The 22,199-nt window shown below is 37.0% G+C and overlaps 3 protein-coding genes across 3 annotated transcripts in view; 1 reads left to right on the top strand and 2 right to left on the bottom strand.

The window, feature by feature from the left end:
- The window catches only part of LOC110041477 (dynein axonemal heavy chain 8-like), a 65,990-nt gene extending 58,564 nt beyond the window's left edge, over positions 1-7,426 (bottom strand). Inside the window, exons 1-7 of the mRNA XM_089294967.1 lie at positions 6,981-7,426; positions 6,591-6,725; positions 4,203-4,293; positions 3,765-3,916; positions 1,902-2,097; positions 881-1,044; positions 13-189 (exon numbers count right to left, since the gene is read on the bottom strand). Of these exons, the coding sequence (XP_089151093.1) occupies positions 13-189; positions 881-1,044; positions 1,902-2,097; positions 3,765-3,916; positions 4,203-4,293; positions 6,591-6,725; positions 6,981-7,160 (1,095 nt within the window). The 5' untranslated portion in view covers positions 7,161-7,426. The remainder of the gene's footprint in view (positions 1-12; positions 190-880; positions 1,045-1,901; positions 2,098-3,764; positions 3,917-4,202; positions 4,294-6,590; positions 6,726-6,980) is intronic.
- A 116-nt stretch (positions 7,427-7,542) lies between these two features.
- On the top strand, positions 7,543-15,464 carry LOC110041493 (UDP-N-acetylglucosamine--dolichyl-phosphate N-acetylglucosaminephosphotransferase-like). Its single transcript, XM_089294968.1, has 7 exons — positions 7,543-7,795; positions 9,624-9,744; positions 11,465-11,678; positions 12,237-12,471; positions 13,321-13,509; positions 13,905-14,148; positions 14,645-15,464. Exons 1-7 carry the CDS (start codon positions 7,638-7,640, stop codon positions 14,717-14,719), a joined length of 1,236 nt encoding a protein of 411 aa, XP_089151094.1. The 5' UTR covers positions 7,543-7,637; the 3' UTR covers positions 14,720-15,464.
- LOC110041491 (serine/threonine-protein kinase Chk1-like) lies at positions 15,415-22,194 on the bottom strand. Its single transcript, XM_020746782.2, has 15 exons — positions 22,052-22,194; positions 21,850-21,949; positions 21,652-21,775; positions 20,880-20,944; positions 20,644-20,713; positions 20,079-20,185; positions 19,812-19,893; positions 18,996-19,100; positions 18,398-18,479; positions 18,254-18,282; positions 18,042-18,138; positions 17,756-17,933; positions 16,945-17,076; positions 16,415-16,513; positions 15,415-16,309 (listed from the first exon to the last, which is right to left on the bottom strand). The coding sequence occupies exons 1-15, from the start codon at positions 22,111-22,113 to the stop codon at positions 16,238-16,240; spliced, it is 1,404 nt and encodes a 467-aa protein (XP_020602441.2). The 5' UTR covers positions 22,114-22,194; the 3' UTR covers positions 15,415-16,237.
- Between the last annotated feature and the right edge of the window lie 5 nt (positions 22,195-22,199).

Genomic DNA, 22,199 nt, shown 5'->3' with positions numbered 1-22,199 from the left:
AATTCAGATTACCTTAAGTGTTTTAGACTTGGCAATAAGCAATATTCTTATCACTGCTTTACAGTCAGCACCCTTGATTTGCTCCACCAGTGAGTTAAATTTGGCCATCCTCATCTTCCAATGTTCCAGTTCTGCCATAGGTCCAGTATCATCTGCTTCTCTCCTCATTTGCTCACTCTCGGCTAGCACCTGTTTAAAATAAACATGAAATTTTCTGATATTTGACAGAGCTGGAAATTTCAGACAATTTCAGACCACTTGAAAGCTAAGAAAGGAAGGAGTAACTTTTGAGGTTCGTAAGAACAGCCATGCCAGTTTATTGAAATATTTAAGGGATAACTGAACTGTTAAGTTTTGGAGTGGTAGTTTTAGGATAGTTAGGGTAAGGTTTAGTTTCAGGGTGGATGTTCCATTATTGTTAGTGTTACCTTCATCTAACTTCCATTAGTATAAATCAGTTACTCCAAATGCTGTTCTGTTATTAGCTATGCTACTCAATATCTGTTTTGTTGTAGAGAATGTGAGTAGCCTGGCAGTGGGTGGTTGTTAACCAAATGGCGGCCTCTTTGCATTTTTTTAAGTGTCTATGAGGAGGATTTAGACAAAATTTTGAATGACTAGTCGATTTATACTTAAACAATGAGATCATTTGCTCTCAATTTCTGCGTGTGAGAAATGATGACGGCACATACGCATGATCGTTGACGAGGGCACAGCCCTCGTCAACTAGCATGTGATAGAAATCTTGACCTCACAATATAATTGTTTAAACATCAGCCTCCTCGTGTCAGCCATGTAAAGCCAGGAATGAAAAGGTACTGCATCTTGAATTCTCTTAACCTGTTAAAGGACAGATGTTAATTTAGTAAGAAGAATTGACCTGTTCAATCTGTTTGCACCAGGCGTGCACCAGCTCATCCAGTCCAGCCAGTAATTCTGGACTGTTTGCTATGGCCTGATAGTCTGCTGACCCCTCCAGAGAACTCACATCAATTATTTCACAAGGGTGCAGCTTGATTGCTTCATTCACTGAAGCATGTGCTCCTAAACGTATCATAAATACATACAAGGTAACTAACTGGTGGCTAGCAATGTTACTCAACAATCCTTGTGAGATTTCTCACTGTAAGCCTTGTATGACATGGAATACTTTTGATTATCTCAAATACTTCAATATTGCCAATCTGTTCAAGTTTGAAAGGCATATTTCAGGTTAATCACCAATTTTGTATCCATTACTTTCAACACCCTTTACAGGAGCTGATAGGCCTAATCTGGAATTTGACGTCAACAGAATATATTCCTCTGTTCAAAAACCTGTTTGAAAGAATATTTCAAACACAAAAAGCAGGATGCTTTCACATCTCCAAGCACTCAGAATAGAGTTGAAAATATGTGCAGCAAGACATTATGATTTTTGATAAATTTTGAGGTATTTGGAAATGAGATAACACTCTGCCTGGAGTGCACGATGTTTCTTCGAAATTCAAAATCAAAACTAGAAATAAATAGAGAAACAAAATGTTTAAAGATATGCTTTAAATTCAGCTGCCCACACGACAAGCAAGGCTTTGATTTCCTTTGTTTTAACTAAAGAAATTATTAATTAGTGTGATCAGCATCAGTGGGGAAAAAACTAAGAAAGGCCACACTTACATGAAAGAGTGGAATTGTCCTGACAGTAATAACACAAATGAATTACTAAGAATTTCTCCAGCTTTTTCATGAAATGGATGTCTTTGTTTTAAACTGCTTCACTGGAAGGGTTAAAGAAGGTAGCACAACAAAAAAGACATTCAGTCAATGGCATACACTATTTAGAATAAAGCTTGTGCTACCAAGTTATAGATTACTTATTATCTTCCTAAATTTTTATAAGAATGGTTATATTCTTGTCTTACCATCAATAAAATGAACAAAGCTGTCTAATGACTCAACAAATTCTTTCCTGGCTTTTTTTCCTTGTGGAGTCTGTGTAAGTTCCCCCCAGCTGGACATGGCTTTAATAGCCGGTAAATAGATCTTAGTAAGATGTGATCTAAGGGCTGGGATGAGGGATCCTGCTTCTGTTACATTTATCATGCCAAAGCATGCTTCCTAAATAAAAAAAAATGAGGTCAGTCACAATTTTCCAGGGGTTTCGTTTAGGGTCGCGCACCAGGCAAATTAATCTTCTGTGAAGATGATTTTCCCCGCCCCGTTTGACTATCTAGGGGAAAGTTTTATTCATAAAGACGTTCAGTTCAAAAATTTTTGCCTGCCTGTGAAAGCCAGTTGCCTTCCTGCTGAAAGCGTTAATGAAACTTCTGGTTTTGAAGCTGGCTGACTGAAACAGATTTTTAAATCAGTCATAATTTATAAAACTTCATGTGTAAGTAAATAATAATTAACCGAATGTTTGAGATTGCCCAAAAAATTGTGAGGACTCAAGTCACTCACTGAAGACTATTTTCTCTTCCATTGAGCAAGGTTTTAATCTTTTACATGTAGACCTGATTTGCCAGGGCAAAATTGGCTGGAATTACTACTGTGGTGACCCATTTCTAAAGATATCACAGCCATAGCTATATACATGCATGGTAGCAAAGGAAGCAAATTACATATGGTCATTTTGCATAAAATGGTTGACTAAGATATCATTAACATAATTACATAAAACTTTTAGATATAACAGACAGGCTAAATATACAAAACCAAGATGGCTTCTGCCTTGCAAGTTTAAAAGATAATACAACTTAAGGACGGTGCCTACTAAACAAAAGGTTTTTGCGCCAGGTTAGGACCACACAGAAAATGTAGATCTTTGCAAGGGCTATTGGAATCCACACAAAAAAATGGGGGTAGCCACCCACTTTTTCAAGATAATTAGCTTTGAATCTCATTAAAAATGCTGACATCAGCATTTTTTTGAAAAAAAAGAAGAAAAGGATATTTCTTCATAGAAGAATTTGCCTTTACATACAGAAAGGCAAACACATTTATAAAGATCTTAGAACTGCATGGTTAATGGTTACATAAAAAACATTTTTGGTGTGTTTTTAATAACAAAATCGTTTCAACAGCACTCTTAGCGTCTCTGACAGCCTTCCTCTGGTTCAGCTAAAATACAGTCTAAATACCTCTTGCTCACAACCAGAAACTAATCACGTGTTGAATAGGCTTGCCACTTCCATTTCATAGCATAAAATGTAGGGATAGCTACGTGTTTTTTAAAGTTATTCATTTTTTTAGAAAACTTTTACGGTGCCTGTTACATTTTTTCCTGTCACCTCCCCAGTAAGTCAAACATTTGCGTATCTCGTGCTTGTTTTGCGTGCGCACTACGTCATCGGCAGGAACATGTTAACAGTTGGATTTCAATATAATTTTCGTCATATAACAGCCAGGTTTTCAGCTAGAAGAGGTTAAAAGTTAGTGGTTGGCGATATGCTGCTCTTCTGGTGTTCCTGTTTAAAGTACAGGTTCATTAAACTTGATTCGGTCACAGCAGGAAAATTTTGCTTTCATTTTAGTCATGTGCTTGGTAGCGTAGTTGATTACGTCAATGCCAATCCTAGCACGTGCATGGCGCTTAAATCATGTCTTGCGTGATGCACAGAACGTGTGCGCACTAACAAAAGTAGGCACCATCCTTAATGAATTAGTCACCTGTGAATTCATAGTAAACTGTTAATGACTGAAACTGATTGAAAGGTTACTTCAACTTCGGTACTTGATTTCAAAAAAGTATACTTATATCATAATATCCTCTAGTAATTACGTACATCTCCAATGTTTCTCATCTTTAGTTCTTTGTTGGCATCTGATTTGGCACAGTACACTAAAGTCCCTGTTAGTCCCTCCTCCAATCCATCAGTTACCAGAAGCACTTTACCAGACTTGGAAGCATGCACTGAACGAACTCGCACTTCAGTAGCTGACAATAAACAACACTTGTACTTGTGAGGCACTGGTTCCCGTAATGGGAAAAAAACATCACATGATTTCGCTATAATGTAATGAAATTTAATTGCAACCAGCCACTTTCTCCCTCTTCCTAAAAAGGTAGCAAAGGCTAGTCATCTTGTGGTATTCACTGAGAGCTACCTACTGAAGATTCTGTTACATGTAATTCACATGTATTCTGGTGCTGTAGCATACAGGTGTGTTATAAGGATTTACATTACCAGTCCACTGTTTAGCTTTTGAAGGAGTAAACTTACTGCTTAGCCCCTGCTGATCAAATTCCTGATAAAAGAACAGCAACGTTCTCCTTCCTTTTGGCTTTAGAAAGCTGTCTATCAGGTACACTGCCTGGAGAATTAATACATGGATGCATGTAAATTAATACATACTTACATTGTATACAAAACTGAAACTTTTATGGGGCTTACAACCACTGAATCTTAAGCAAGGTTTAGAAACCATCAGGTGTTGTTCAACAACAAAACACGCGAGAACAACATAGAACTTTGCAAACACATCCGGCAGCTTAAAAGCAAACAGCAACACTACACCATCAAATGGAAGATCCTTGCCGAACCCTACTCAAACCTGACTAAGTGATGCAACCTACGCACGACTGAGAAGCATTTCATTATCACTAAACCGAAGCTGGCAACACTAAACAAATCAAACAAATTAATTTCCAAATGCTGGCATTGGTGAAAGTTCATTATTAGATATAATAAATTAACTGCATTTCGTTTTGACAGCGTGCGCATGCTGGCATTTAAAATATTGACATGTTCAAGGTAGCATGTGCATAAGTTTTAAAATTTTAGAAGTTCATTCGGACACTCAACGATTGATTGTAACAGTTTTTTAAGATGTTTTGTAACAGTCTGTTGCAACAGCTTATTGCGTCTTGCACGACCATACTGTTGACGTGTATTTTAGTAGGCTTCAGTGTATATTGAAACTAACTGATGAGTGGGTTAACTTTATGTTAGCCTACAAAACAGAGCTGTATGAAACTCCATATGTACTCAAGATCTGAGTGGTCTCCCAACACATTTTGTTACATGTATACATACATGTATATATCTTATTTCAGCCAAGAAAAAGGGCTGTACTGGGAGATAATCGGTCTTTGCTCTTGACAGTATAAAGGACCAAACACAGCCTAGTTGGTACAAAAAAGACCAAGGGCTAGTTATCTCGGTACATTCCTGACAAGCCTGGATTGTAAAATATTTATCACAAAAGTGAAGATTCTAGATAGCAGCAGACATGTAAAGATTTTAAGGAAAACGACCACTTTTTTAAGTTTAAAAGACATGTTTCGACAGAACTTCTGTCATCTTCAGTTGAATGAATGATTACAAAGCAAGTTGAATAATAAGTAGGCAAAAATGCTAATTAAGACAAATAGTAACAACAGAACGTGAAAAGGTGTAAATTAAAAGGATAATTTTAGATTTACATGGTGTAATTGCTGATTGAGGCAAGGTAGTTCTTTTTGAATATGGATAGCCTCCTTTACCTTGAGTTGAAAGCTGGTAGTGGCTTAAAAAGTGAAGATGTAAAGAAAGATATCTCTTGATCATGGACTGGACCTTGGTAACCTTCAAGCGTGACCTAAATTTCTGATCAAGAACCTACTGAGTACTTACATACATGTGAAGTCTTCAAAAACAAGAAAGGAAAAGAAAGTTGGAAGAAAAAGAAAGATGTAAGCCTACAAGATCAATTGGGACAGGCAGTAACCTGTCCAGTGCTTGGAAAATATTGGACAGGCAATAGAGATCAATCAAGAACAGACAAACTGGTAATGACCAATGAGCCCATTAAGAATACATGTTGCTTTTGTGAAGAGCTAAAGCTTGTTGCTGTAATGTTGTAGCTGTTGTTGCTGTTGTTGTAGTCGTCTTTGTATTTATAAAGCCTTCAATGCGAAACACAGACCGTAGACTGCAGACTGGGGGTAAAATACACACTGAGGGTAAAGTACAGACTGCAGAACAAGGGTAAAATGCAGACTGTTGACTGCAGATTTTTTAAGTATATGTTGTGTTATTTACATTATTGAGTGGTAACGGTAAACCTGTTTATGATTAGCTCTCGATGATGGAAATGGTAGCACAATTCAGATAAAAAGTCTACAGTCTTCATTTTACCCTCAGTCTGCAGTCTGCATTTTACATTGATCGATTTATAAAGACCTGTATAAAATAACAAACTATTTTTGACCAACTTACCTTTCCAGCGCCAGCTTTGCCGTCAGTACACAATTTTTACAATAACTGCAGAAATTCTTGCACACTCATTGCCTAATTTTCATTGTCAATAAGTGGACAGACACGTGAATTTATAATCTCTGCAATCTTGAAGTGACAAGCGAGAGCAGACGAGTTCACAATTTGTTATGTAAAAATCAAATTGACGTGAGTTTTTCATGCGTCTGTCCTGTTATCAACAATAACATTGTCAAAGTAGTCTGCAGGTCCACTCAGCTATCGCCACTTACTTTGACAGTGTTATGACGAAACTCATGATTAATAACAGGACAGACGCATTAAAAACTCATGTCAATTTGTTAAATAAAGCTTTCTTATATAATAACTCTGAATGAATTAAGCTTAATTATTATTTGGTTAAACTTTTCTTACCTCATCCGAATCAACAATAAATTCTTCAACAGCAGAGACTTCAAGATCTATATAGCTTCCAACGATTCCCATAATAAACCTGTACTCATCTGATATCATTCTTTTTCGAGCTTCACGGTTTTCCCTCGCTTTTTGCTGCAGCAAAAGAGAAAGATTTTTTAACTACAAACGGTATAAATTCCATTGAATAAAAAAAAATTCAGAATCCTTTTGAAGCAAACGAGTTTCATCTCATACCAAGTTGAACTTTGGAATTGAAAAATAAGTTCTTTTGTCGTTTCTTACCAGACTGAAGCAAATAAAGTAACGAGTGGCGGTACATGCAGCACAAGTCGAAGTCTAAAAGTTTAAAACAGCTTTTTTTTTTCTGTAGCCTACAAATTTCTTTACCTGTCTTTCCTTAACATTTTCTCCAGTTAGTGGATGAGCAAATTGCGAGGCAATACTTTTACGTCCTCTGTGTTTATCAGCTTTAGAGCCAGCAACGTGTTCCAATGAGATGCTACCCGCACTTTTCAATGAACTTTTGCGACGATCCTTGCCGTTCGGCATGGTCCTAGGTTCAGCCATGTTCGAGGTTTCTTCGCGACTCTCTGACAGTTCTGTAAGTAACGAGTGCGCTTAAAATTGCTCAAACGCTAAACTCGTCGCGTCTAAAAACGATTTGAAAGCAAGCCTTTGACCATCTCGATGGTCAGAACAACTTCAGAAATAATTTTCCTTGGATATTTTCTTTTCTTTTCAAGGAGAAAACAATCGCGTGTCTCCTGCAGAAAAACGCAAAAAAAAAATTGACGAGAAGACCGCCGTGATGGTTTTTTAACCAATCAGGTACGAGAATCAGACCTGTCAGTCAATTCGTTGCTTAGAAACAGTTATGACGTTTAAACGCGGGAATCTCGCGCCATTCCCGCGTCTGTTCGCCGCGGTCCATTCAGATCTGCAGTCAGCGGTTATCTTCATGACTTTACGAGCTTCGAGGAGCTTCGAGTTGCCTTGCTATGAAGGGGATTTTTCCAGCGCCATAATCTGTAAAAACAATCGAAAATGATCTACAGAATGATATATCCTCTAGTCTTAAATTTTTTTATGTCCACTGTGGTGTTTGTAGTGGCTTTGAAGTTGATCTCGGGCATGAAATGCCTTTTTGCCAAAGCTGGATTGGCTGGGAAAGACATGAACAAGAAAGACAGCAAGGAGATGATGTAAGTTCGCTCACTTATTTCGTGGAGTTTTGTATTACCATATAGTAATAACGACCCTAAATAACTGAAATCAGTGTGCAGAGGTTTAGAGACTACTATGTAATACGTAAGCTTTTTAATTCTGATTTTTGAATCGTGTGTCATGGTGATTCGCTATTTTGGCCTGAACTCCATGTAATGACCTTAATTGTATTCATACGATTACTCAAAAATTGTATTTTTAAGTATAGTGTGAACATATTGCACTGTCGACATTACTGTTTACTGTTTCAGCCATTTTTATTTGTAGAATTCACGTCATTTATAAAATATTAATTATTTTACGAAGCTGTATTGACCTTTAGCTTGATAATCAAAACAAATCTATTCACATTCATGTGAAATTCGCATCTGAGCCAAATCATTGCTAAGTCTCTTTATCGATTGGTTTTTTTGGTCAGTTCTGGGAATTTGTTAGTCCATAACACTATTCCCATGTTGATGTTTTTATTTGTTCTCGTCAGCTTTCTGTTTGACAACATACTGACATTGCAACAAGAAATTACATGTTGAACAATCAGGGTTGTTCAAAAGACGGATAACGCTATCCAGCAGATAAATCACTATCCAGTGGGTAGTGTGGGTTGCTTTGTCAACACTTATCAATTGGATAGTGATTTATTTGGTGGATAGGGTTATCCAGTTTTCGAACAACCGGGGCCTGGTGTAATCTATTAATTTAGGTGGAATGCACTATATGACGGTCTTTTTCCTGTAGATAGCAACACATTCTGATTCTGTGCAAAGGTGCATTCTGTTCTCATCAAATGCTTAAGGTTTGAAAATTCTAAACCAAACAGCCCAGATCTTGAAACTACAAATGGGTCAACAGGGTCTTTAAAATGGTGTTAATGTTTACAGCAAGAAGCTTGTAGCACGGCCACAATCATATACTGGTACACTATGCACCCAAACTCATGATGTACTTCAGTATGTCTCATGCTTATAAATCCTGTGTAACAATCATAAAATTAATACACAAAGAAAGGTACCGGTATTCATTTCTAAGGAAACTGATGGGCTGCGTCAGCAGTTACATGTAAGTAAAACATTTAACTATTTATCCACTTGAATCTGATATACATGTAAGTATTAAGTTAGTGAAGCTGGCATTTCAAGCAGTAGCCCCTCATCAGAGCAAAGTGCAAGATTGTGGTTTGTATGTGTGTTTATGTTGTGGAGTAGACTACAGGTAGTCCCTCTTTTGCTTAGTCCATCGTGCGTGACGCGAAAGAAAACCGCAAGAAAAAAATGGCCGTGTGATATCCTGGGGACGAGAAATGTGTACTCCTTTTGTATGCTTCTCGCCCCCAGGAGTTCTCACGGCCATTTTTTCTTGTGGCTTTCTTTCATGTCACACACAATGGACCAAGCGAAAGAGGGACTAATTGTAGTTTAGAAGTGGAGCATGGAGTTCTGCTATTAGCAAAACATGGCACCAGGAAATATACATAATATTTATTGTATGAATGAATAAAAGATCCCATGGAGAGCCAAGATACTGAAGCAAAAGATCACTGTTCTCAATTTTAGCGACTTTTAGTCTTCTCTTGATGGAAAGTACAATGTAATACCAAAAAACGATCATGTTTCTCGAGGAGTAGCCAGCTTCAGAGAGATTTTAAAAATGTTCGAAGGACAGTTTAGAGGCATCTTTGTTGCTTTTTTTTTTTTTTTTTTTTTTTTTGCACCCCATACAGTATTATGTGATTGGGCTGTGATAAATTAGAAACAATTTATTAGACCATTAAGTTCATTGCTTGCTACTTGTTAACTTTGTTTCTTTCAGTCCAGAAGGTCTTGGAGTTGTCACTGGAGCAGTATTTCTCATTGCAATGTTTCTGTTTATTCCCTTTCCTTTTCTCACTATATGGTTTGAGAAAGGCGACTATGATTTTCCTCATCACGAAGTAAGTTCAATCTGCTAGTAAAGAATGACATAATCTGAGACCTGCAGGTCATAAACTAGGGTTAGGTGTAGGTAAATATGTCTGCATCACACCAAAGTATTTATACTTATGTCAGAGCATATCGTGGAACCTTCTGTAGTGTTAAATGACTCAAAGTATTTCTTCTCCTCAGCTGGATGGGACCCTAGTCCACAGGGTGGGAGGGGGAGGTAGAAATATCCCTCTTCATGCTACAGAAACCGGGATAAGCTCCGGCCTGATGGGCTACTTGGTTTTGAGAGTTCTTTATAGCAATGATCCCTTTAGGATTAGAATAGCCCTTACCCTTACCATTGTCACTTCAGGGTACAGAAATGTTTCAGTATGAGTTAATATTGTTTTATACAAGGCTCGACACTAACTTTTCAACTTACTAGCCTAGTGGCTAGTGATAACTTAGATGTTACTAACCAAAACCTTTTTTTACTAGCCAAGTGTTGTGGTTGGCTACATTATTTCATGAAATTTTCGTGACACGTTTATTTCACGATTTGGGGGTGCACATGTTTTTTGACACTTTGACACTTTGCTAAAATTTTGTATTTTGAATCACTTTAACTTCGCATTTTTTAGTAACACAAAATTTATTTCCTTCGCAATGTTACTTAAACATGTCTTTGAATTTAGTAAACTGACTTTATCAAAGGTACAATAATGTCAAAAGTAACAAAAACGCAATAGCGGTACTATATGTCAACAGTAACATAATGTGTTATGTTTCCAACACTTACTTATTCACGTCACTTTAATTTCGCAATTTCTTTTAAATTGTGAAATTCGCAAAATTAACATGCCACGAAAATTTCAGGTAGGTCCAATTACAATTGTTTGCAAGCACAACACAAGTGACTCTCTTTAATACATAACATTGGTAATTACCGGTATACTGTACTTAAACTAGTTTCAAAAAAGTTCCAGTTCCTGAAAAGACTTTCAGGAATCTGTTTTTCTCTGAGACTTCCTTGGAAAAATATCGAGACCCCCAAGACGTCACTGTAAAAACTTTGGAGACTTCTTCACAGACAGGTGCCGTAGAAATGTTTCAAAAGCTAAACAACTATCTGAACAATACTGTAAACTGTCGTTGGCAAAATTTGACTGCTAAAAATGGCTGGTTTAAATGTTGAAGGAATAAATCTTTCTTGTCTAATTATTTCTGTAGTGGTAAGTTTGTAAGTATACATACAACGACAAATCACCCATGTATTGTTATGCTAAATGAAATGTTATCCCATTACAGTTCCACACTATTTTACACATGAAAAAATTTTGTAACAAAAAAGAGCATTGATGTGTGCTTTCAGAAAATGCTGTCTTGTTTGTCAAATATTTCTTTCAACAAAAGTAACATGTTCAGTTCCCCGTTTACGTACCACCCAGCGAAAAGTTGACAAACTTAAATTTGCATACATGCTGAACGCCACATGCCCAGTACCATGATAATTTATGTCAACAATGAAATTCTGACCTTGTTTCCGAGAAAAGTGTAAATTTTGTGTTTGTCTTCCTTGGAGGAGACAAACTAGTTCACCCAATTTCACTTTGTTGACTAGCCAAAGTGGTTAGTGGAAATCGAAAACCTGCTAGCCAAAACTAAATTTCTACTAGTCTGTGACTAGTTGGCTACCGTTAGTGTCGAGCCCTATTTATATCTAACGTTAACTTTTTGTTCTGCACACAGTTTGTCATGTTTATAGCTGGCCTGCTGTCAATTTGTTGTATGATTTTCCTTGGCTTTGCCGATGATGTTCTTGATCTCAAGTGGAGAGACAAGCTTCTTCTACCCACAATGGCTTCCCTTCCTCTTCTTGTGGTTTACTTTGTCAATATTGGTGTTACAAACATCATTGTTCCTAAACCTTTTAGGTTTATCCTTGGATTTAGTTTAGATTTAGGTAAGAAAATTAGCTCTTTTAACATCTGTTGAAGTGTCTATTCAAAATGACAAACCTGTGTGCAAAATAATTCCCTCCCCAGTTTGAATCAGAGATGAAAAAATAATAATTGGACTTCATTAAATGGGTACAGGGGACAAATCCAGACAGGTTCAAACTTCCGTTTGCTTCCTAAAAGTTGCCATTATTTTTAGATGTTGCCTTCTTGAAGAAATGTGAAAGATTTCATGTACATGTATGATAAATCAAAACTAGCAAGGTACATAGAGAGTGTGAAAGTTTTGTTTGTTTGTTTGTGTGTAGTGTTGCTTTGTTATGAAAAAGCATCCTAGTATCAATCAATGTGTCAAAGTCTAGCTAGCCAAGGAGAAACACCCCTCTACTATTAATTTAAACAGCACTAAGAGATAATGAACATCTCTTCTCCCTTTACACTGGAGACCTCCTCCCCCCTCCCCCCACAGCGATCACATTGTAGTTTTGTTAGTCAAAGCATTGCTTGTACCATGTTTTTATTATTTTATTTTATTTCTATTTCTTTCTTTTCTTTTTCATCAGGAATACTTTATTATGTTTACATGGGGATGTTGGCCGTGTTCTGCACAAATGCAATCAATATTTTGTCAGGGATCAATGGTGTTGAAGCAGGACAGTCATTAATCATTGCCATCTCTATCCTGGTGTTTAACTTTATTGAGCTGCAAGGAACATGTTGCTGGCAGGCTCATCTATTCTCTGCATACTTCATGATGCCTTTCATTGCAGCATGTTCAGCATTACTCTACTATAACTGGTGAGTTGATTAAACAAATGTGTCAGATGCCACAAATTATATTCCTTGACTAAAATTTCTTCAATCCTATTAACAAGATTTTGCATAGATTTTTATGATCATATTCTCCAGCTACAGCTTACTTTTACATAGTTTCACTTGAAAAGATATTATAAACACTCAAGACAGTGTTTCAGGTAATTTTATCAAACGCAACCGACAATGTTTCATCGCATTTACAAACGCCGAGAAGAGAGTTAAAAATATGATGCGCAGCAGAGTATCTTTGGTGACCTTCAAGATGTTTGGAAATGTATTTTAAAAAAATATTTTCATCTCTCTTCTCTGTGTTTAGAAATCAGATGTAACATTGACTCTCATATTATTTGATCTAAGTACATCCTAACAAGATCACATTGGTATTCTGCAAGTTCCATACCACAACCACATTCCAAACAATGGACAGTGCTTTCCACCAGATACAGTTAACCTCACTTTAGTTGCTAGCGTTTGTTTTCATTATTGTGGGTTTTTTGTCAAGAATAGAATACATGACCCTGTCCACTAGCGACCATCATCAAATTGTTGTCCTTGCTAATATAAATTGTCCTTCCTTTGTCCTTTTCCTGTAAAAGCTGTGTGTGAAACTCGGACAAAAATAGCTCATTGGCAGGCTCAAAATGTTAGTTTGTAACATGATCCTAGTGAGACTGACTCTGAAGAGAACTTGTTGGTGACTGACGTTTCGACAACCTGAGCAGAAGTCATCTTCAGAGTCAAGATGTTAGATTTCAAAATGTTCTTAACCATTATTATAAATATATGGAATCCTTTACAATTAATTTTATTGATCATCTTCTTCTTCTTCAGGTATCCCTCCGAAGTGTTTGTAGGGGACACATTCTGCTACTTTGCAGGCATGACATTTGCAGTGGTTGGGATTTTAGGACACTTCAGTAAAACAATGCTACTGTTCTTTATTCCACAAGTCATCAACTTTATCTACTCCACACCTCAACTATTTCGCTTCATTCCTTGTCCAAGACATCGACTACCAAAGTAAGCTAACTTCATTTAATTTTAAGATCTGTTGTTGTGATAGATACCATCCTCTGCCTTACTGCATGGAGAACATTACAGAAATATAAATGTACAGTGAGTGAGTGTAGAGATAAATTGAAAAAAAATTAAACTTGGCAAAAACAAATGAATTTAAAAAAAAAAAATTACCACTTGGGTGAAGAGAGGCAGAATCACGGTAAGCTGTACATGTACTTGGCTCAAGAACACAGTACAGTGTTCCAGGGTAGGACTCAAACTTCAACTTTGGAAAGTTGCTTATTTCGGGATTTGCTAAGAGAAGTGAAATTTTTTGGTACTTCTTTTAAGAGGCAATTATTTTCAGAACTTTATGGTTATTGTAATTAATTGCAAATTTGTTTTTATCTCTTTAGGTTTAACCCAGAAACTGGCTTCATTGGAATGAGTTACACAACATTCAAAACTTCTGACCTCCGTCCACTTGGCAAACTTTTTCTGTCATTGTTCAGTCATCTAAAATTAGTTCATGTGGAAATGGGAGTGGGAGAGGATAAGGAATCAACTCGTGTCAATAACTTAACTTTGCTGAACTTTGTTCTCAAAATACTGGGCCCTTTACATGAAAGAACATTGACTTTGATCATTTTGGGAATACAGGCAAGTTTAAATTTAAACTTGTGTTAATTTAAGTTAACTTAAAAACCAGCTTGCCCTTCAGACAAGCAGCTCACAAAGTTTGCATGCCTGGGGCAAATCTTGGTTTACTTTTTTTATTTGATGGCAGATTGATGATCAATGGGAATTGTGTTTTTTGTCTAAGGAAGTGGAAGTGTAAAATAGTAAGCTTCTTTCGATAATTTTATGTTAAAATTCAGGTTGGTAGCGAGGAAATTAGCAAATGAAATTGAACAGGCATGTTTGTTCAATTCTTTGTTTGTGTCCTTACATGTAGGTCTCACTATAAAGTTGAATTTTAAGATCATCAAGAGTAGCCTATTGTTCTGCAGTCATCAGAGTCAAAGTGTGTGTTTTCTTCAGTATAGTGTGTAGACAACTATGTAAATGTACATTGATAAGATATTGTCATAATGAAGACTTCTGTGTCAAAGCAGCTTGCTCCAAGCTAACAATTTTTTATCTTTTTTGTTTTCAGGTTTGTGGCAGTATGGTAGCCTTCATTATTCGTTATCATCTTGTGAGATTTTTTTATGATGTAGAACAGCACTAGACTACAGAAATGCAATGGCTTTTTACAAACAATTATTGATATAATACTGAAAGCAAACACATGTATACATGTTCTTTTATACATTTTTACAATAACTCTTACTGTCAATTTTTTTTGTTTGTTTGTTACCAATGAGGGTATCAAGAACAAAAAAATTAATATATTTCATTGAGTACAATTGCATTGTTTTTGAAAGAATTGTCAACTTTTTATGACCTGTACCTTTATGATGTTATGAAAATACTTTCACAACTAAGTGAAACAAACTGCCTATGAAAGTTTTTGTTCTACCAATATTCAGTAAAAACTGCTGAAAGGGAGAATAATTATTATTGTACACAACATAGAAATCTATGTTTTAGTGAAAATTAACTACTGTTAAAAAAAAGGGCTTTCAGAACTATTGGTCTTTGTAAGATGCTAGTTTTCATCAAAGTTATTGAAAACCATGAAACAAAAAAATGCTTATTGAACATTATTTAAACCAGAAGATGAAAGTTAACAAGGCTTGTGTTTGTCAGTAAATTTGTAATGAGGTACATTGTCTGTCATTCTGCAAGTTGTTGTTATGGTGGTTTGGTTTTGTGGTCAATAGAGGTCACTTCACTTTCAAGTGGACAGTGTTATTAATTTTGTAAATTAATGTCAAGTAATATAATTATATACTTTAAGTTAGAATTCAATGAACAGCAATGTTGAATACTGAACATTTAATAACTAGAAAAATAATGAATACATTTTTTTAGCTTTTGTATCTTCTTTATGTTACTTATTTTGATAACCTTTTTTCAATGTTTATTAATTGCTGATTCATATGCTTTGAACATGCATTAGGACTGTCATTAAGTTGTGAGTCACCCATTGTCTTGGTCTTCTCAGCTGTAACAAACTTGGTGCTTCCTGGGTGAATTTTATTCAACACAGGCAAGTTTACCTGTAGCTTCAAGGGATCATCAAGCATATGGCCCATAATAACAGCCCTGTATACGACGAAGGGTAGCCTACAAGCAGGCTCTTCACCCTTGCCCCACAAAGAGCCTGCTTGCAGGCAAGATGAAGGGTGTCTGTTCTGCTATTGTAACTCAGCCAGAAGACCAGGGGAAGGAAGACGAACAAGAATGAAAGGCCATCTTGTGTACCCTTCAGTTCTACTGCATTTTATACACTAACAGATGAGTTAGCTACTACATACAACTATAGTGCCCAACATCGACTAGTTTCACAGTGCATGCTGTGTACTACATTGTTTTATACAAATTATGGTTTAGAACTTACAAACAATTTTCATCTTTAACAGCAACAGTAAGGCATCCATATTTTTTTAACTTTTTTGCCTTGAGTTCTTAAATTACTTTAACTTTAAAATTTGTATTTGTATATATACTGTACTAACAAAACATGGTTGGTTATTAATTAATACTTCTTTGCTTACATAAATTGTTCGGTTTGCTGCGACACTAGACAGTCTTTGAACACACCAGTACCTTGTGTGGTAACCATGGTAACTGCAAAAAGATACTATCTGTCTATGATGTCCTTGAGTTGGGCCTTTATCTTTAGGAAGTGACGTTTGAAATCAAGCCCATCGCCCTGAAAAAATCAGTCAGCATTTAGTGAGCTTGTTACCTAAACTTACATTACAGTTCATAGATATCTCCACTCTAGGAAACAGTCAAACAAGTCAAAGTTATTTACCTTGGATAATCTGAAGTCCACCATGAGAGGACTCATGTCAATAAGGTTCACTTTAATACTCAGTTTATTACGCCGCCTGTCCATGGTGAATATTGTGACCTAAAGAACAATGAAGTTGATTAGTTTATCTTTCTAGTGTTGCACTTGTTGCTAATAATAACACTAACTCCCTTTAGTCTGTCCACAGACAGTTTTTCTCTCCTGTGAATTATTTTTCTTCAAGTTATTTTTCTTTGCTCTGCATTTTGCCTTGTTCAAATCTTGACAAACCCAAGCCCAAACAGAGGGTCTGTGAACAGCAATGCATTTCTTCACAAAACTAATATGAAATTGGTTCACAATTTTGTCATTTCTGTGGGTTTTTTAGACTACTGATTATTACACTTGTAGCAGTCAGGCACCTGGTTTCATCAAATTCATTTGTCTATTGAGCTATCACTAAATTCTAAATCACAATTAGTAACTGTAAATCCTTTAAGCAGGAATTAATTAGCTAAGATGAAAACAAACCTTCCTAAAGTGAATCTTACTTGGCGAGGGGAGTTTACTGTGAAATTATATTTAAGGGTGTCCAAGACTGCTTTCAACTTGTACAGTGTCTTGTCTGCGCTTTTCTTTGTGTGAAAGCGTGTCATTCGCTTGACTAGTCTATGGAATGGATTCTGAAAGGTAAATGTGAAAGTTCAGATTTAAAAAAGTCATTTCCAATTTGAGAGCTTATAAGCTACTGCTTAGGAGTTTTCCTCCCTAGGTGGGATGCTTGTCCATCAGAGTATTACCTCCACCCCCACCACAAAAATTATTTGCTCTTCCAAGTCTGAATGGAGAAGAGCACGTTGAGATTTGAATGTCCTTGCCAAGAACAGAACACAAAGTCCCAGGTTAGGCTAAAAGCTCATACATGTACATGTAGTAATCTCTTGATGTGGTGTCTGTTAAACTTAAAATTACATGAAGGTCACCTAATTGGCTCCCATAGCACTACATGGATTTCATTAACATTTCCAGCAAGAGGGCAACTACATGTAGTTTTCACGGGCGGGCAAAAGTTTTTAATCTGAACTTTTTTGTAGGAAAACATTTCCTCTACATGTACATGGTCAAACCAGGCAGTCAAAATCTTCCTCCCAGCCAGTCAATTTGCCAGCTGCTTGGCCCTTAAAAAAAACCCGACTACATTGACATGAACTTATAAATGAGATGGCTATAATGCTAGTTATGTTCTGGTATCACTCTGCAAAACATTAGCCTTGCAATCTCCTTACTCACATCAGCTAACCATCCAGTAGCTTAGTTCAAACAAAAATTAATTTTAGTGTATTGTAAACAAAATAACCTCACCTGTGATGCACCAGGTGTAGACTGCATCTGTGTGCTTAGTAGCATGTGATCAGGGTGGACAGGCTGCGAGAAACATAACCCATTCACTGTTCCTTCATCATCCACACCCTCCAAAGCACCACTGTCAATTCCACTGTCCAGCCGCCGAGGTTCTGGCTGAGATGCGGAAATGTGATCCCTAAAACAACACCCAGTGACAGTGAAAGATGCTTAGTACAAATAAGAAACAAAGGAATTATAAAATATATCGGTCAAGGTGTTTTATAAAGCAGAGTAAAGCACTCACCGGTTTCTTCTAGGTTGTACTGGGGAAAGGACATCTGCCTCGGTGCATCTTCTCTTAAATGGCGCTGTTCCAGAGGGTGTGTCTCCTGGTGAACACCCTAAATGGAAACACCATTATTTTTACATCTAGGTATGCGTAATGTACATTGTATATCAGCACAATCAACGTTTTACCAAATGAAATCAATTCATGACTAAATTTTAAATGCTTACCATCTCTTTGACTTCTTGATGATAATGTTCTGGAGACCAAAAAAATCATGTAAAGTTGTTTCAAATAACTTATATTTGCTTCATTGAAAATGTTATTTAGTAAAGAAAACAATACAAAGTTATGGAACACAATTAACACAATACCTGCAAAACCATTTTTCTTTCTTTATTTGTTGTATTGTGAGCCTCCGTTTAGCATTTTCAACGAGAAGTTTCTTCATAAAGTCTAGAAGATAAAAAGTCATAGCTTAACTGAACATGATTTTCTTAAGCCAGGTCTACCACTGGGCTTGATTATCATTGCAATGCTACACAGACACAAAAGAAAATGAATGCTGCGAAGTGAAATGGATATTTACATTCTTAAACCCCTCATTTGTTCCTTTCCCATCCTTCCTACAGAATCACCAAATACCGTAGGTCTGCAGTGCATACATAGGACTATAATTACACACATGGCAATCAACATGCATTGCGTGACTGTAATGCCAGGTCATCACCAAGAATTAGAGTCTGAAGTACATGCAAAGGCAACAGCTAGAAAGGCTTATTCATGCATTGTGCCTTCTGCTCTTGTTACTTGCTTATAACTAACACTGGATAATGATAGTACAGCCTAGTACTACGGATTCAAACTGCTTGTACACTTTTGCCCTGTGCACGCATTGCATACCTGCCATGCTTAAGTATGATTCTATCTGCTTCATGGACATCATCTGGAAAACAACAGAATCATACATACCTAATGATTGAGAGTCCATCTTGATCCATGGTGTCCTGTTCACTTTGTTATTGAGCCAATCAAGGTACTCTTTGTTTGTCTTTGTTGGTTCATCCCACGGAAGTTCTAAGTAATGGTTAAAAACATCAAGTCAGATATTTGCAGATCTACTTATGGCTAACCTACTTTGCAAAGAAAACACTTGCAAATTAAAAAAAATCCTGTTTGTGGTCTTTTGAGTTCAGGCACTGTCATTATGTTGTATTCTCAGTCAAAGACAATAATTGCATGTACATCGGATCCAGACCATAGCTGTCCAAAGGGTGGACAATGCTATCCACTGGGGACTGACAGCACCAAATCACCCAACTGTGGATGCATACAAGTCTTAACAAAAAATAAGTAACTGTTCAGTGGAAAGTAATTTTATAAATAATTTTCATATCTTCAAGCTACCATGTAAATGTATGTTGATTATTATAGACAAACTGACTGTTAATTGCACAAACAACTGTGAAAAAGCAGGAAATGAAGTCATCAATATCTTCATTAGTGAAGATATGGAAAATATACCATTCAAGTCCAGGATGACATTTCATACAAATTTTACGAATGGTTTATTTTTCAGTAAAACACTCGCGTACTGGTAGGTACTGGTCAACAAATGACAAATAGGTACTGGTCCACAAAAATACAACTGGAACAGACTAGCTTGCTGCATCCTATCAAGGTGGGGTAGCCTTACCCCTGGATGTATCAAACTACAAAATTAAACTCTCCATTTTATGTACATAAATATCCTAGATGTTTTGCTCCAAACAGTCATCATATATTTACCTCCTGCCAACATTGCAACTAGGACAATACCACAGGACCATATGTCTGCAGGCTCCGCTCTGTATTCACCTTTGGATAGAACCTACAAAGGAACAGAACAAGTATCAAGAAAGTACATGTAACATAGAGACAAAAAAAAAAATTACTCTGTAATTAAGGTTTATGATTATCATAATTTACTGTCATTTGCTTGGCTCTATGAAAAAACACCGAACTGTGAAATGGACACAGCAAACAACTAAAAGTTTTATTAATGTTTTATTATACCTCTGGTGCAACATATGGAGGGGTTCCACAACATTTTCCCAGAGGGCGTTCCTTGCCTTTGTGGCGGAATACAGTTGAAAAGCCAAAATCAGTGATCTTTAAATTATCTACAGTAAACAAGAGAAAGCAATCGACATATAAGTAAATCTACTTCATGACAGTCCATCATCTTAAAATAATTCAGATCATGTACACTAAAGGCATTTGCAGTCGAGTGTCAATCGATAACCTCAACCTACCCTTGATCAACACTTGACTGACATCTCAATCAACAGTCAATCAACACTCGATCAACATCTCAATCAAAAATTAATCATTGATTGACACTCAATGGCTTGTCTACGAAAGTAAGTCGACTTTCGTCCAACTGTCAACCAAGATGTTGATTGAGTGTTGATTGAGTGTCAACCGAGGTGTTGATCAAGTTTCGATGAAGGGTGTCAATCAAGGGTATTGATCAGCACTCAACCACAGATATCTTTAGTACACATGATCCAAAAATAATTCTTGTAAAAATTGCAGCAATTTTAGTGACCTGATGTATTTTTAAAACCATGTATCTTACCATCAGAATCCAAGAGAAGGTTCTCAGGTTTAATGTCTCTGTGGGTCACACCTTGTCTGTGAAGGTACTCCTAAACAAATGGATGCAACAAACTGTCTTATGCACCAGTAAGACAAGTGTCAATGCACACACTAATGCGTGACCATTCAAATAAAAAGCTAATGAGCAGTATCTGAGTGGTACCACTGCCTGCTCAGTATTGTGCAAAACTATCTAAATTGGTTAAATTCCCTTACCACTCCATCTATAAGTTGCCTGAAGTAACGCTGTGCCTGGTGCTGCGGCATTCCAACATCGGGTTCTATGGAGGACATTGTTAATGGAATGTTTTGTTACACATTTGAATGTCCCAGCTAGTTGAAGGAGATACCATAGCATACGAGACAATAACAATGGTATATGTTGTTTTAGAGGCATATTTTATAGTGACCCATGTTTGATGCAGTGTTGAGGGAACACAAATTATCAGGAGTTTCATTAAGGTTTTCAGCAACTGGTTTTCACAGTCAGGCAAATGTTTTAAACTGAACTTCTTTATAAGAAAAACTTTCCTCTAGATGGTCAAACCAGGCAGGCAAAATCATCCTCACAGCCGGGCAATTTGCCCAGAGCCCTCCCCCCCCCCCCCCCACCCACTCCCCCACCTAAATGAAACCCCTGATTTATTATTTATGGAAATTACGTGGTCAAGAGGTTTGCAACACTGGGTTTGGTAATCCGGACATTCTGTGTTCCGTCTTACCAGAACCTGTCCTTGGGACTAGGAACAGGGTAGGTCAAAATTGGCACAGTGGATGGTGGACTACAAAATAACAATCAAACACTTCCACTATTCACTATTTCATGCAGTTATGCCCATTCCCCCGCCCCCCCCCCCCCTCCCCCCGCCTCCTTCATCCCTCCAACCCAACCCTTCCCTTCAATGGGTCTCATGTAACAGCAATTTGGGAGAGGGGAGGGTGAGAATTTGAACGACTCAAAATCAAAGGTATAAATACATTTAAATACCTATTCTATCAAACAATTCTCCACCAGCAGCGCACTCTAGAAACAGATACTGTTTCTTTCCTTCAGTTCTCTGTCCATAAAATCGAATAACGTGGACATCTTGAAGCATTCGATGAATGCAAATCTGTAAACAAAAGGGGCTTGTTAAAAAATGTACAGTTTGATCCATCTTTCACAAGCGACCTTCACGCCACCAACCTCCTTTCTGACGTTGTCATAGCAATCAGCAGCTTTCTCTAGATCAATGATCTTTACAGCAATCGCCTGTTGCGTTTCTCTGTTCACTGCTAGCTTCACTCTAGAAATATTTGGAAAACGAAATCGAACTCGTCCAGTCATTCATAACCAAAAGCTTGCATTTGATCACAATCCCAACAGCGTCAAGACAGGAAACACTTACTCGCCATAAGCACCTTCACCAAGGGTCTCTAAAAAGTCCCATCCCTCTACAAACGCAGTCATCGTTGCCAGAAAAAGATCAAAAGTGTTCGTGTTCTCACGTGGTCGCAAGTACCGCCATCTATTCTTGCCGAACACGAATTTCGCGC

The sequence above is a fragment of the Orbicella faveolata genome, unplaced genomic scaffold, assembly GCF_042242905.1.
Source record: "Orbicella faveolata isolate gen_17 unplaced genomic scaffold, um_ofav_v1 contig_25, whole genome shotgun sequence".
NCBI lineage: Eukaryota > Metazoa > Cnidaria > Anthozoa > Scleractinia > Merulinidae > Orbicella > Orbicella faveolata.
This window is presented reverse-complemented; position numbering and strand designations above follow the sequence as displayed.

Bases quoted from the DNA above. Each gene is read 5' to 3' on its own strand.
- LOC110041493 (XM_089294968.1), top strand. From the start codon at position 7,638: ATGATCTACAGAATGATATATCCTCTAGTCTTAAATTTTTTTATGTCC. The intron at 7,796-9,623 runs GTAAGTTCGCTC...TGTTTCTTTCAG, and splicing joins AAAGACAGCAAGGAGATGAT to TCCAGAAGGTCTTGGAGTTG. The intron at 11,679-12,236 runs GTAAGAAAATTA...CTTTTTCATCAG, and splicing joins TGGATTTAGTTTAGATTTAG to GAATACTTTATTATGTTTAC.
- LOC110041491 (XM_020746782.2), bottom strand. From the start codon at position 22,113: ATGACTGCGTTTGTAGAGGGATGGGACTTTTTAGAGACCCTTGGTGAA. The intron at 17,934-18,041 runs GTGAGTGCTTTA...GTGTTGTTTTAG, and splicing joins GTACAACCTAGAAGAAACCG to GGATCACATTTCCGCATCTC. The intron at 16,514-16,944 runs GTAAGATTCACT...ATTGTTCTTTAG, and splicing joins CAGTAAACTCCCCTCGCCAA to GTCACAATATTCACCATGGA.